This window comes from Marmota monax, unplaced genomic scaffold (genome assembly GCF_021218885.2).
Source record: "Marmota monax isolate L192 unplaced genomic scaffold, Marmota_monax_Labrador192_F-V1.1 WCK01_AAM20220418_F8-fsc00028, whole genome shotgun sequence".
NCBI lineage: Eukaryota > Metazoa > Chordata > Mammalia > Rodentia > Sciuridae > Marmota > Marmota monax.
This window is the reverse complement of record NW_026694779.1, coordinates 2,312,293-2,326,622: the sequence shown is the minus strand read 5'-3', so window position 1 is coordinate 2,326,622 and position 14,330 is coordinate 2,312,293. Positions and strand designations below refer to the sequence as shown.

The following is a 14,330-nucleotide window of genomic DNA, read 5'->3' as shown; positions in this document are numbered from 1 at the left end:
TTGGTGTGTAAAAACCCTGAAAATATTACTTTTCTTTTACTTCATTACTTTTCAAGTCTGGAGGGTGAGACAGAACTGAACTGAGCTCTTAGTACTTCTTTTAATTGCCATTTCGTGGTAACTCTCCTTTAGTCCTGAATTTAAAAAAATGTAGTTGTAGATGGACAAAATGCCTTTATTTTATTTGTTTATTTGTGGTGCTGAGGATCAAACCTATTGCTTCACACATGCTAGCCTGAGCTACAGCCCCAGGCCTCCTGCCCTGAATTTTAAAAATCCCAGCCACCAGAACATGGGTTCCCAAATTGCACATGGGTGCAAGTTGGGAAAAGCAGAAAATCAAACAAGTCTTATTTTCTACTCTCTTAAACCGAATTATAGAATGAAAGGAGATCATATATGTTTGGGAGGGAATGTTTTAATGTAGCCAAGTCATTTTCCTTCTTCCACTTCTAATGAATAGCTTGGAAGAAGTTTTCTGCAACATCTCATTCCTTAACAAGAATGTGTGTGTGTGTGTGTGTGTGTGTACACACACATATATATGTTGTTATTTTTTAAGTTTATTTTATGCAGTGTCGTGACTAGAACCCAAGGCCTCACACATGCTAGGCAAGTACTCTACCATTGAAGTATACCTTCAGCCCATGAGACTTACTGTATCTTAGTCTTAGTACTAACTAAAGCTGCCCATTTGCCAAGCAACTAGTTTTTGCTTTCATCTGAATCTTGGAACTGAACTTGTTTCCTAACACTGGTATAGAGAAGTAGATTTGAAATAGATAAATGGAGATCTGGCACCCTGGGCAGCCTCTTTCTTGAGCCACTGAATGTTTTCTATAATAACTTGAGGTGTAGTTGACATAAATTCTATCTATTAAAAGCAAATAGCATTATACACATATATATATTTGGGGGGGGTAGTTGGACACAATACATTTATTTATTTATTTATTTATTTATTTATTTATCTATCTATCTATTTATTTTTTATGTGGTGCTGAGGATCAAACCGAGGGCTTCACACGTGCTAGGCAAGCATGTACCACTGAACCACAACCCCAGCACCCCATTATTTTTTTTAAAAAATATCTTTTAGTTGTAGATGGACACAGTATCTTTATCTTTTTTATTTATTTGTTCGTTTGTTTATTTATTTTTATGTGCTGCTGAGGATTGAACCCAGTGCCTCACACGTGCCAGGCAAGTTCTCTACCACTGAGCCACAACCCCAGACCCCTAAATTTCATTCTTGTTAGTAAATTTACAGAGCTGTACAGTCATTATCAGAATCTAATTTTAGAACATTTACATCATTCTCCAAAGATCCTTTCATTTTCCTATCCCCACTTCCAGGCAACCACAAATCTACTTTCTTTCCTGTATAGATTTGGCTATTCTGGACATTTCTCTCAGTACAATAAGACACTATGTTCCTTTTTGTGCCCCTTTCTTTCATATAGCATAATGTTTCTATGTTTTAATATGTATCAATACCCTGTTCTTTTTTATTGACAAATGATACTGCATTGTATGAATAGACCAACACATATTGATAATCCATTTATTAGTAGGTGAATATTTAGGTTGTTTCCATTTTTGGCTAATTATGAATAATGCTGTGAACACGTGGGTACAAATTTTCTGTAGTCATGTTTTTAGTTCTTTTGGATATAAATAGGATCTATATATGGAATTGCTGGGTCATATGGTAACTATGTTTAACCATTTGAGGAACTACCAAGCTATTTTACACAGTGGCCATACCAACTGACATTACCCTCAGCAGTGTATGAGGGCTCTGATTTCTCCACACCCTCACCAGCACTTGTTATTGTCCCTCTTTCTTAATTATAGTCACCCTAGTAGATATAAAGTGGAATCTCATTGGGGTTTTGATTTGCATTTCTCTAATGATTAGTGATAGCATTTTCTCATGTGCTCATGAGTCATTTAGTATCTCTGGTGAAATATCTATTCTAATCCTTTGCCCATTTTTAAAAATTGGATTATTGTCTTTTGTGATTTAGCTCAAGAATTCTTTTTATGCAGTCATGCTTCATTTAATGATGAATATACATTCTGAGAAATACTTATCAGGCAATTTTGTTGTTATGTGATTATAATAGAGTTTACTTATGTAAACTGAAATGGCTTACTAGATTTGTAATCTTATGAGACCACAATATTTGTGGTGCATCATTGAGCAAAAATCATTGTGTAGTACATGACTATTCTGGATACTTCAGATATGTAATATATCAGATACATAGTACACAAAGATTTTCTCCCATTCTGTAGCTTTTCACTTTCTCCTTGGTGCCTTTGAAGCACAAAGTTTCCCATCTTGATGAAGTTCAGTTTAGTACCAGATCTAAAGAAATCTTTGCCTAACTCAAGGTCGCAAATGTTTTAGCTGTTACAATCAGGGCTGTCATCAATGGTGTGTTGATTTTATGTGAGATGTGAAGGAAAGGTCTAAACTCATCTTTTTGCGTGCAGACACTGGTTGTTCAAATATATAAATCATTATGCTTTGGCTGCTGCCTTCCCCCTTCTGTGACTTCAGTGTGCCCTTCCTGGGCTGCAGTCTCACCTGCCACAATCTTATTCCTTTAGTTCATTGGATCCATAGAGTGTCTTGAAGCCACCTAATTACAATTTTCCAGAAGAGAGAATTGGACAGTGTAGTCCATTCTAGATCAGGTGACAACCTCTGGTCCAATCACATGTGCCCAGGGGTGTCAGGATGAGATGCAGTAACTCCTCTGGTTGACAGGACCCATCCCTAGGTGAGATGATGTCTCAGAGAAGGAGGCTTGTTATAAGCTAGGTAAATTCCCTCAGAAGTGTATACTTGAGGGTCATTGTCGCAGATTCAGCTTTGTGAATTCCCTATGAACTATCTTTGATATTTCCAGCTATGGGTTTATAGGTCTTCTCCCCCAAACTTCTTTGGATTTCCCTATGAGCATTCAAATAAACATATGAAGCAATTGAATAGTTGACAACATTAAAAACTTAAATGACAACATGAAAAACTTAAAAATTTCATATAAAAATCCAGATTCTATGCTTTATTTTTAAAATAGGCAGATCTAGGCCTACCGCAGGTGGTGGCATCTGAGGGGCAGCAGTCCTCTGAAGATAAAGAATAGAGTCTGCATGTTTTTCCAGTGTCACCACTCATGATCCCCTGTACATGGTCCCCTGTTCTCATTAGCTTTTATTTCTTAGCTCTGCAAAAGTTTGCATGTGTATGTCCCCTTATATAAGTGCCATGTGTGCCACTGCCTGCTTATAATGTCATCTACCTCTCCAGTCTTACCCAGAGAGTGACTCAACCCAGCACTCTGCTAGATTCTGAGTCAGCCACATTCCTGCAGCATTGGGCTCTGAATGACATTTGCTATTTGCAGTCTGCTCTGTGTACCACAGAAGGTGGCATTGATAAGCCTGGATCTTTCATGGAAATTATGCTCTGGCCAGACTTATGAGAATGTTCAGTAACTAGAGCACCCTCTTGCATGGTGCCTTTTTCTTGGAATTAGAGCAAAGAAATTAATGTTCTGACTGACTTCACTAGAATAACCATCTATGCAAATTAATAAGATGGTAGAGCAGCTTGCTTGGAATGGGGAGTGGTGGTGAGTTGGTTTAGAAATGTACAAAGAAGGAATCCCAAATGCTTACTTTTTATTTAAGAAAATAAAATATGTACAAGGCATGTAGAAAGCATTAATTTTTACTTGAAGTTATTATTTTGTTTTTGTTTTTTAAATAGGATTGCAGTTAGGTTTTTCCCTGTTATCAAACTAATACAATCTCATCATTGAAATCTTGGGAAGTACCTAAGATAATAAATGCCATCCATTACCCAGAAAAAGCTACCACTAACATAACATAGATTCACCCTAAGTCTGAGCTCATGGGTTAATAGCAATGGCATCATCCTGTATAAAATATGTCTTTTATGAATTTTATTTCATCATAAGCATTTTCTCATATCATTACCAATCCTCCAAAGATGATATGATTAATGGCAGCACAGTGTTCTATTCTGTAGGTAACCCATTGTATGAATCCATTTTCTGTTACCACAACAAAATACCTGAGGCAGGCTAACTGTATAAAGAAAAGAGATTATTTAACTCACAATTTGGGAGGCTGAAAGTCCAGAATCAGGCAGTCCTGTTGCTTTGGCCTTTGGTGAGGGCCTAACAGTGAATAGCATCATGGTGGGAGCAGGAGCAATAAGGAAAGGTCACCTGACAGCACGAGAGAGAGAGCTTTTGTGGCAACTTGCTTTCTCAGGATTTCAGGAGTCCCACAGAACTACCTTAATTGCTTCTAAGGGCACATCCCCAATGACCCAACTTTCTCCCAGGAGGCCCTACTTCTTAGAGGCTCCAACACTTCCCAGTGGCCTCATAGACTGGCAACAAAGACTTATTAACGCACGGGCTTTTGGAGGAGACTCATCTAACCACAGCTTTGGTCATGGCGTCTCACTTCAGAATCAGAAACAATGGACACACTCCATGTCCTAGAGTGGCTCCCTGTTTAGTTGAGGAAGAATCACCTGAAGAAAGAAGAATAATGCCACAGGAGAGTTAATAGAAAAGGGGGATATAAGGGGGAGTGTTACACATATTGTGGGGAGACAGGAAGAGGAGGAATTAGGAGCTTCAAGGCAAAAGGGTGTACCAGACATGGGCAGAAGAACCGGCCTAGGCACCGAGGGGTCAGAATGCTCACTTGCAATTTAGCCCTAACACACACGTTTCCCAAACTTATCATTTTGTGCTTCAGGCACTGTCAGTGAATTTCTCCCAGTTCTTCAACTTTGGCTCCATGCTTCAGTCTTTCTATATCTTGGCCTCAAGTAGCTCTTCCTTCCTCCTGGTTAATGTCTACTCATCCAGCTCACACATAACTTCTCCTGTGTCCTTCCTTACATGGCATTCCACCCTGGGAGAGTCAGTTGCTCCTTCTTTTCTCCTGCCACCTACTGTGATCTTACTTCAGTCATTACACTTGTTCCAGATTCATTCTAGACTTCTTTATTGTTTTCGATTCTGTCTCTCTTGTGCCTTTTTTCTCATGCTAATTTATAACTCCTTAAGGTCAGGAGCACTGTATCAGTTAGCATTTGATTTGACTGTGTTTGATGGAAAAATCCAAGTAACAGTGGCTTTGGTGAGATAGAGTTAAGGTTCAGAGGTGGGCAGTCCCGTATTGCTGCTTCCCCTTCCTCATTTTGTGTCTGTTCCTTATGGTCCCAAGATGAATGCTTAAACTCTATTCATCATATCTGCATCCCAGCCAGCTGGAACACTGAAGAGCCAAAGTACAGCACACACCTGCCCTTCAGAGTAGGAACTTGAAACTACACTTCCATTTATATTCCATTGAAAGTTAGTCTCCTGTTTACACCCAGCTACAGAGGAAATTGGAAAATATCTCTAGTCTAAAAAAGCGGTATTCTATTCCTAAATACCAAATGAGTCTATAAATAGCTTTTGCCATAGTGGAAAACAGGGAGAGATCAAGGATGATTCATTTTAGCCTGAATGGGCCAGAAATGGAAGAAAACACAACAGTTGGAATAATTGAGCCCCTCTGTACGTGAGACACTGTATGAGTTGCTTTGGGTACTATATCTAAAACCAACATCTGCAGTTTTTACTTAAGTAAATAATTGCCTTTGAGAAAGATGAAAAATTTCTAATCTGGAATCAGATCAAAGCTACCTCTTCTTGCATGCTCCTCATGATGGGGAGCTCGCAGTTTCTCAAGCTAACTTTGCATTGTTGTTTACATTGGTTTTTAGAAAGTCCTCCATTGCTTTGAGCTGAAAACCATATTCCTGGGCTGGCAATGGGTGGAGTAGTTCTAGGCACAAATTCTTCAGTTAGATCAATGGCCTGTCCCCCAGAAAATATCTGGCAGTGTCACATATTTAGTCATCATGTCTGGAGGGGGCAGCCGCTAGGGATGCTACAGAAAGGACCACGTCTATGGCAACAGACAGTGACTGTGTGAGCGTTTAATAATTGGTGTATGAGGAGCACTCAGGTTTTGGCTTCTTACTGTCTTACTTTCTGAGCTTACATCAGCTTCCTGAGTGTAAAAGGAATGTTGACTGCCTGTTTATTTGCTGGCATGTGGATGTGATTGGATTAGACTGTTTGAAGTCACTCTAGTAAAAGGCCCCACTCCAGCTAATGGGTTTGGTCTGTAGCCATTGCCTTAATTAAAAACAAATGATTTGCTTGTACACTCAAGTCTCTTAGAGAAGGGTGCATCTTTGTTTTTTACTTAATAGTCTTTACTTTGCAGAACTTTCCCACCGTGCCATCTCAGCAGATCTTCCCAATGACCCAGTGCTACATACAGCCTCAAGGTGTCTTCTTGCCATCCCAAAATATCCTTGTCCCAAGTGCCTCTGCCAGCATCCATTCTCTTGGCCCAGAGCACCCCCTCTTGCCTGCATCTTCTGCATTCTGGTTTTTACCTCATAGGGGATGTCCTAGATCCAGCTGGTATCTCCTGTGCCATGTAAGACCAAATAAGGATCTGGGTGCCCATATATCTCCTACCCTCTTTGCTAGAGCCCCTGGCTTTCTTTTTATAATGTGTACAGGGAAAACCATTCATGTGTTTGCTTTTCAATGTGGAGATGCCCAAGGGATGGATAAGTGCCTTACTTAATCACCTCACTGACTGGAGCCTGTTCAGACTGGCATGAGAGGCACAGTGCAGGGCTGGCTTCCTGGGCCCAGCGTACACAGGGCCTTCAGTCTGGTGGAATGCCATGCTGTCACCATCTTCAAATTCTTAACCACTTAAACATTTTTTATTTGGGGGTTGGGGTTATTGCTCAGTGGTAGAACACTTGCCTGGCACACTTCAAGGCCCTGGGTTTTGTCCTCAGCACTGCAAAAAATAAAAAGTTGATTTTTTTTTTCCATTTTTGACTGGGCTCCCCAATTAGGTAGCTGGTCTTGTGTGGGACATTAAGTATATGATGATTTCTACTGACCATAAAAGAAAAATCCCTTTCCACAGGCCCCTGGTGCTGCCCTCCCTGTGTATTTGTAGTCTTAGTGCCTGGGTCCCATTGGTCCTCAAGGCTTCTCCTTCCTTGGAATTGTCCTACCATTCCTCAGATCGCTCTCTAAGGCTTCACCTACTTCCCTGGAACTCCCTCCAGCATTTTTCAGGCTGAGTGACACATCTCTTTGCTGCTCTGTCTTGTGTGCTTGGGTTTTTCTAGGCTCAGTGCCTGGGTCACATTACTCCCAAAGGCTTTTCCTCTTCCTCAGAACTGGCTCTGCATTCCTTAGTCAAGCACAGGGAGTACCATTGGTACTGCAGTGGCCTTCCAAGGACTTAAGTCCTGAAACTTTTGAAGACAAAAGTGGATTCTCTTCCTCCCAAAGCAGATCATGGAGCTAAAAGAAATCTTTCACCAGAAAAGACTTGTTGAATGAGTAAGCTCCTAGCAGAGATCCTTAAGAGTATTCTTGTCTCTCATTCAGTAATTCATTCTTACTCTTTTTGCAGTGCTGGGAATGGAACCCAGGGCCTCTCACTTCCACCGAGCTACAACATACCCAGCTTCACATTTTCCTTTTTTTTTTGGTACTGGGGGCTGAACCCAGTGTTGCTTTACCACTGAACTACAAGCCCAGCAGCCCTTTCTATTTATTTTTTGCTTTGAGACATGGTCCTGCAAAGTTGTCCAAGCTGGTTTTGAACTTGGGCTTCTCCTACTTCATCCTTCAGAGTAGCTGGGACTACTGCTCACCACTGTACATAGAAATCTTTTTTTTTAAATCAAAAATGAAAAATATAGATTTTTTAAACAAAGACAAACCATTGTCTGTCAAATTAATTATTACATGATAGTTTTCACAGAATTTTAAACGAGTAGTGCCCCTTTGTGTGTCCAGCACTAGGGCAAAGACAATTGAAAATCTTTGGAAAGAAGGGAGAACAGAGCTGCCTTGAGAATGCCTCCAGTACAGGATTATTTTAGGGAACTACTTTCTGCTTTCTTCTCACCGAAACAATAAAAAATAAATTCCTTCCTTCCTTCGTTAGCCTCCTTTCTGCCTTTTGAAGGAGGTTGTGACAACTGCAGTGGATTTTGACTTGGTCAGGGCTGAAGATGAAGCAGCTGCAATGAATTTGGCATTAGATGTAGGGATGAAGAAAGATATTTGCTGCTGTTGTAGGTTTGTGGCTTGTCTTCATAGAGGTGATGACCAAAACATAAGGAAGTAAGTGGAGAAGATCTCTGAGGCAGTAGAATGACAGCGACAGGGCAGGACTTGGTGTCGCACAAAGAAATGGTATTGAAGTCAGAGAAGCAGGGAGTGTTCTGATTGCAGGTGACTGTGCAGAGCTGGAGGGGAACATGGAAACCCACCTCAAGAGAGGCTCTAAAGAGGAGAAAAGCTCTTAGAGATCTCCCAAAGCTTTTCCAGTGAAGTATCTTGAAAAGGTCCTTGCACAAGGATCAGATGCCTTGGAGTCCTGATTTTTGTTTGGAATATGATGTGGATTTTGCTGGGCATGATAGGGTGTACATCTGTGATCCTGGCAACTTGGGAGCTGAGTCAGTATGACTGCAAGTTTTAGGGCCAGCCTCAGCAACTTAGCAAGGCCTTACTTCAAAGTAAAATTAAAAGGCTGGGGATGTAGCTCAGTGGTAGAGGCCCTTAGGTTCAATCCATAGTGACACACATGCACCAAAAAACAAAAACAAAAAACAAAAAAACCAAGTGCTATGGATTTAGCCTTCTGCTTGAGAACTTACAAATTTTTCTTATTATAAAAATAATTTGATTTTTGCTAAATTATTCAGAGAAATCTGCCCTCTTTGTTAGTGTGCCTCAGTGTTCTTAAAATCATACTACTTACTGAATCTTCAAATCTAACAACATCTCTTTCTATAAGACTTAAGACCTCCCTTCCCTTCCCACTTTTTTTATTTGGGTCCTGAGTATCCCCCAAGGGTCTGTTTGTTGAAGGCGTGGTCACCAGGGTGGCACTATTGGGAGGTGATGGAACCTGTAAGAGGCGGGGGCTACTACTGGGAGGTCTTCAGGTCATAGGGCCTGTCATTTAGGAGGATTATGGAACCTCAGGCCTTTCTATCTCTTTCACTTCCTGGCCATGAGGTGGGCACTTTATTCTGCCATTTGCTCCCCACTGTTTCCATCCAGCATTCCTACCAGAAGCTTAAAAATAATGGGCCTGCCTCATCCTGGATTGTAACTTACAAAACCATGAGCAAAATAAACCTTTCTTTCTTCATAAATTGATTATCTCCAGTATTTGTTATAGTTATTGAAAGCCGATAAACAGCAAAGGATCAACAATAACAGAGGATACAGCCTGCTTTCTGTGTTGCCTTCACTTGCAAAGGTTTTGTTACATAGTTATTACTTGACATAGTGTAATAACAAAAATATTTTTTATTTATCAAATAAAAAAGTAAATTAGCAGATATGCTTTTCAAATACCATAATCCTCTTCCCATTTCTCCTATTTTAAGTTGATTTTTGCATTGCTGGGGATGGAAATCCAGGGCTTTGCACACAGTAAGCACCTGCTGTACCACTGATGTACATCTTTAGCCTGAGAACCTTTGTTCTTAGGGATATGCTAGATGTGTTTCATGATTTCTATACCTTTGTTACATCCCCTTGACCTGCCTGCCCCCCATGTAAGGGATGCTTTCAGCTGCTAATAAAAATCCCCCTTGACAGTGATTTCAGTAAAAATAGACATTTCATTTTTTCCAATGCTAACAAGTCTGGAGGGAAGAGATTCCAGGGTTGATTTAACAGTTCAGGAATAAGAGGTTTTCTTCGTATTTCCCTGATGATCCCACAATGACTGCCATAGCTACAAACATCACTACCTCACTTCCTTTCAGGAAGAATGGGACATATGGGAGAGAATGCTTTTTCTTGTTTTGCTCCTTTGCAGAGATGAAGAACTCTCTCTGAACCCCACCTCTATTTCCTTGGCCACATTTGTGTCTTATGGCCACTCCTAGATCAACCACTTCCAAAGAAAAACTAGATTTCTATATTCAGCTTAGACCAATTAGGATGGATTCCACTTTCCCAGAATATGTGCAAAATGAGACTTTCATAAATTACTTACCTATTTTGTTTAGGCCAAACTCCCTCACTAGAACATGACTTAATGAGAGTGAATATTTTTTTGTCTTATTTCATTCACTGCCATGTCCCCAACACCTAGAGCAATGCCAGGAATTCAATGAAAAGTCATTGAATAAATGAGGAAGAAGTGAGGTAGGTCACCAGCAGTGTCACTACCCCTGACGGCATACAATCTAGTTGATGAACACAATTGACTACCAATCACCAAATCTCTGACCTTGATCCTTATCTTTTCTCCCAGGGGGTGAGCCATAGCTGGAGACTGCCCTTGTGCCGATGACCCTTCCCAATTCCTCCTATGTCTTAGAAGACAAGATGTGTGAGGGAAACAAGACCACCATGGCCAGCCCCCAGTTAATGCCCCTGGTTGTGGTCCTCAGCAGCATCTCCCTGGTCACAGTGGCACTCAACCTGCTGGTGCTGTATGCTGTACGGAGTGAGCGGAAGCTGCACACTGTGGGAAACCTGTACATCGTGAGCCTCTCTGTGGCAGACCTGATTGTGGGCGCCGTGGTTATGCCCATGAACATCCTGTACCTCGTCATGACTAAGTGGTCCCTGGGTCGCCCTCTCTGCCTCTTTTGGCTTTCCATGGACTATGTGGCTAGCACGGCATCCATTTTCAGTGTCTTCATCTTATGCATTGATCGGTACCGCTCTGTTCAGCAGCCCCTCAGGTACCTGAAGTATCGCACCAAGACCCGAGCATCGGCCACCATCTTGGGAGCCTGGTTTCTTTCCTTTCTATGGGTCATTCCTATCCTAGGTTGGCATCACTTCATGTCCAATACCTCGAGGCACCGGGACGACAAGTGTGAGACAGACTTTTACGACGTCACCTGGTTCAAGATCATGACTGCCATCATCAACTTCTATCTGCCCACATTACTCATGCTCTGGTTCTATTTCAAGATCTACAAGGCTGTGCGACGACACTGTCAGCACCGGGAGCTCATCAATGGATCCCTTCCTACCTTCTCAGAAATTAAACAGAAGCCAGAGAATTCCAAGGCGGGCCCCAAAAAATCAGAGAAGGAGTCTCCCTGGGAGGCTCTGAAAAGGGAGTCGAAAGATGCCAGTGGTGGACCTATTTTTAAGCCATCATCCCAGGATACCAAGGAGAAGAAGTCTCCAGATTCCTTGAGCCAAGAGGAGGATGGAGAAGCAGCCAAACTCCCCTGCTTTCCACTTGACCTTGTGGAGACACAGACTTCGGCAAAGGGAGATGGCAGGGGCTGTGAAGCCGTGGATGAGAGCCAGAGCCAGCTCAAGACAGAGGGACAAAGCCTAAACACCCGTCGGGTCAGTGAAATATCAGTGGATCACACGTTAGTTGAGAGCCAGTCCATCGGCCGCATGACAGACTCAGATACCAGCACAGAACCAGCACTGGGCAGAGACAAATTGAGAAGTGGGTCCAACCCAGGCCTGGACTACATCAAGTTCACGTGGAAGAGGCTTCGCTCCCATTCAAGACAGTACATTTCTGGTTTGCACGTGAACCGGGAACGGAAAGCTGCCAAACAGTTGGGTTTCATCATGGCAGCCTTCATCCTTTGCTGGATTCCCTACTTCATCTTCTTCATGGTCATTGCCTTCTGCAAGAGCTGCTGCAATGAACACGTGCACATGTTCACCATCTGGCTGGGCTATATCAACTCCACTCTGAACCCCCTCATCTATCCCTTGTGCAATGAGAATTTCAAGAAGACATTCAAGAAAATTCTGCGTATTCGCTCCTAAGGGAGGCACTGAAAGGTTTTGACAAAATGATACTTGATGTCCAAGAAGGAGGTGGAGGAGGAAAGCCTGGCATTGCCATGCACCTAAGCTTTCTGGAAAGGAGTTGAAAGCACAGTCTTAGGGGCTGCATTGTGTGGAAAAGTTCTCAGGTACTGTGGGAAGAACGGCAGGTGGTCGTGGTCAGTGCAAAGATTGGAGTAGAGAGCAGAATATTTGTAAGAGAACAAGACCTGGGTGGAGCTGTCCTGCTCTCATGGGGGAAAAGTGGGAGCCTCTGACTCTTACTGTAATTTGAGTTTTCAGACTGGAATTAATTGGCAACTGAAGGGACACTGGATAGAGATCCACTGGAGAGTTGGGACTTTTGCTACAACAGAGCTAGATATCTGTGCAAAGACATGCAAATAGCTGTTGCCCCCTTTCAGAGGTCACCTGGAGAGGCATGACAACGGTTCCCCTGTGGCTGCCACTTCTCAGAACACTTCTCTTCTGAGCCCCTTCTACAGTTTTCTCTAGAACCAAGGTCTGATCCATGCCGAAGATTCTGCCTTACTCTTTATCACTCATGCATGTCTTAGAGTTGATAGGAAGTTATGCAGCTTGCCTGTCCATTGTTTTCAACCCAAGATTCCTTTTGGCTCTTACAAACATGGTGACAAAAAGCTGCCCTCAAAAGAAAGAGAAAGGAAATGTTCTCAAGAGTGTATTAAAAGCAAAACAAAAGAGTAGGAGAAGAAAGCCATACTTCTTTAGGGATGGACCAGGATTACCTCATGGAAGTCCCATGATACCACAATAGAAGGGTGGCCTTATAGGTTCCAGTTCTCAGAGGAGCAAATGAGGTGAAATGAGGTGCCCAAGACCACATAGCTAGTTATATGACAAAGTTAGAATGAAAAACCCTGGGGGGTTCCAGTTCATTGTAACACATTTTTTCCAAAAAAGCAAAAATGCATCCTGTTAAGTACACACACAGTATTCCCAAGAGTGGTGACAGTTTCCAAAATAATATGTTGAAAAGAAGAACAGCTGACATGGAACACATCTGTGGCTGCAGATGACCCTTTGAAGGGACTGTGCATTTTTTATCTCTGTGAGTCCAAAAGTTATCATGTTCTTTTATACTTACATGTATTAACTAAAAATCAGCAAAGGTGTGAGAACATACAGTGAGTTATATTTGATGTTTATGTTGCAGTCTGGTTGTGATTTATGTTTTAAAACTTAATGTTAAAGTTTAATATGTGTAACAAATAGGGATGCCTGTGTCTTGTGTTCCTGTTTGCATGATCCATTAAAATGAAATGTTTTTACCTACCTAAATATGATGTTTGAAAGGATACTGTTATGTGACTGATTTATTTATTTCTACCTTTCTAAGTTTGTTGAACTGAGAAAATGTATTGAAATGCACTGTGGAATGTTATAAGACTTGCTAGGGGGTTTCTGGTCAACATTTGTGAATGTCTTTCAAAAAGGACTTATATTTTATAAAAAGCTTCATTCTCATTCTACTTTGCATCCTGGAATATTCTTCTTGCTCAGATCGTGGGAGCTTCAGAGACTTTGATCCTGGTTTCAGAAGTTGCAACAGGTCCACTTCCAGCTTATAAATCACTTTCCAGAAGACTCATGAGAGAGACAGATGAGATTGCCACCCAAGGCCCTCTGGAGCAGAGAACACATAAAAGGAACACTCCACATAGATAAGAGGCTACGTGCCCATTATTTATGGTGAGGAACAATCCAGACAGCTAGTCGAAAGACATGCTGAGGAGCTTTGATTTTGGGTCAAAGAGACCTGGATTTCAGTCTGACAAGAACAAAAAAGGGTCAATAAATACATATGGGAAGAATCAAGAGAAACAATTTCCATGCATTATTGTTTGCAGTGTCTCTGGTGCTTGCATAGTGTTGGTATACAGAGGACATTCATATAAATTTTAAAAACACATTGAGCACATGCCAGGTGCCAGACTTTGTGCTTTACTGTACCTTTTACAATATCCTCCTGAGTAAGATTTCCTTGTTACATCAAAGGGAAACCTAAGTCCTTTCTACTTCTGTCTGAACATTGACTCAGTTTTTAAACTCATGAAAGGAATTGGACTAGGGCACAGAGATAACTCAGTCCAAACCTATTAGGAAAGAATCAATGGCTGAAGGATTTGCACATGAAACCAGACTTTCTGCCTTAAATATTAAAATAAATACCTCCTAGGAGAAAGTTGTTACAGAGAACAACTTTTGTTGATTGTTACTGACAATTTTGCAAATTCAGAAACTCATTTCTGATTCTTTTCATGGACTTCAGCATGATCAACTTCAAGACAATTCTTTGACCAATTAGTCAAATTTATACTTTACCAAACATTGGCTACT

General features: G+C 41.4%; 1 protein-coding gene across 4 annotated transcripts in view; it reads left to right on the top strand.

The window, feature by feature from the left end:
• The window catches only part of Hrh1 (histamine receptor H1), a 100,131-nt gene extending 85,801 nt beyond the window's left edge, over positions 1-14,330 (top strand). For all 4 annotated transcript variants that reach the window (XM_058572947.1, XM_058572946.1, XM_058572948.1 and 1 more), the window contains exon 2: positions 10,447-14,330. In XM_058572947.1, coding sequence (XP_058428930.1) covers positions 10,482-11,948 — 1,467 coding nt within the window. In that variant the 5' untranslated portion in view covers positions 10,447-10,481 and the 3' untranslated portion in view covers positions 11,949-14,330. The remainder of the gene's footprint in view (positions 1-10,446) is intronic.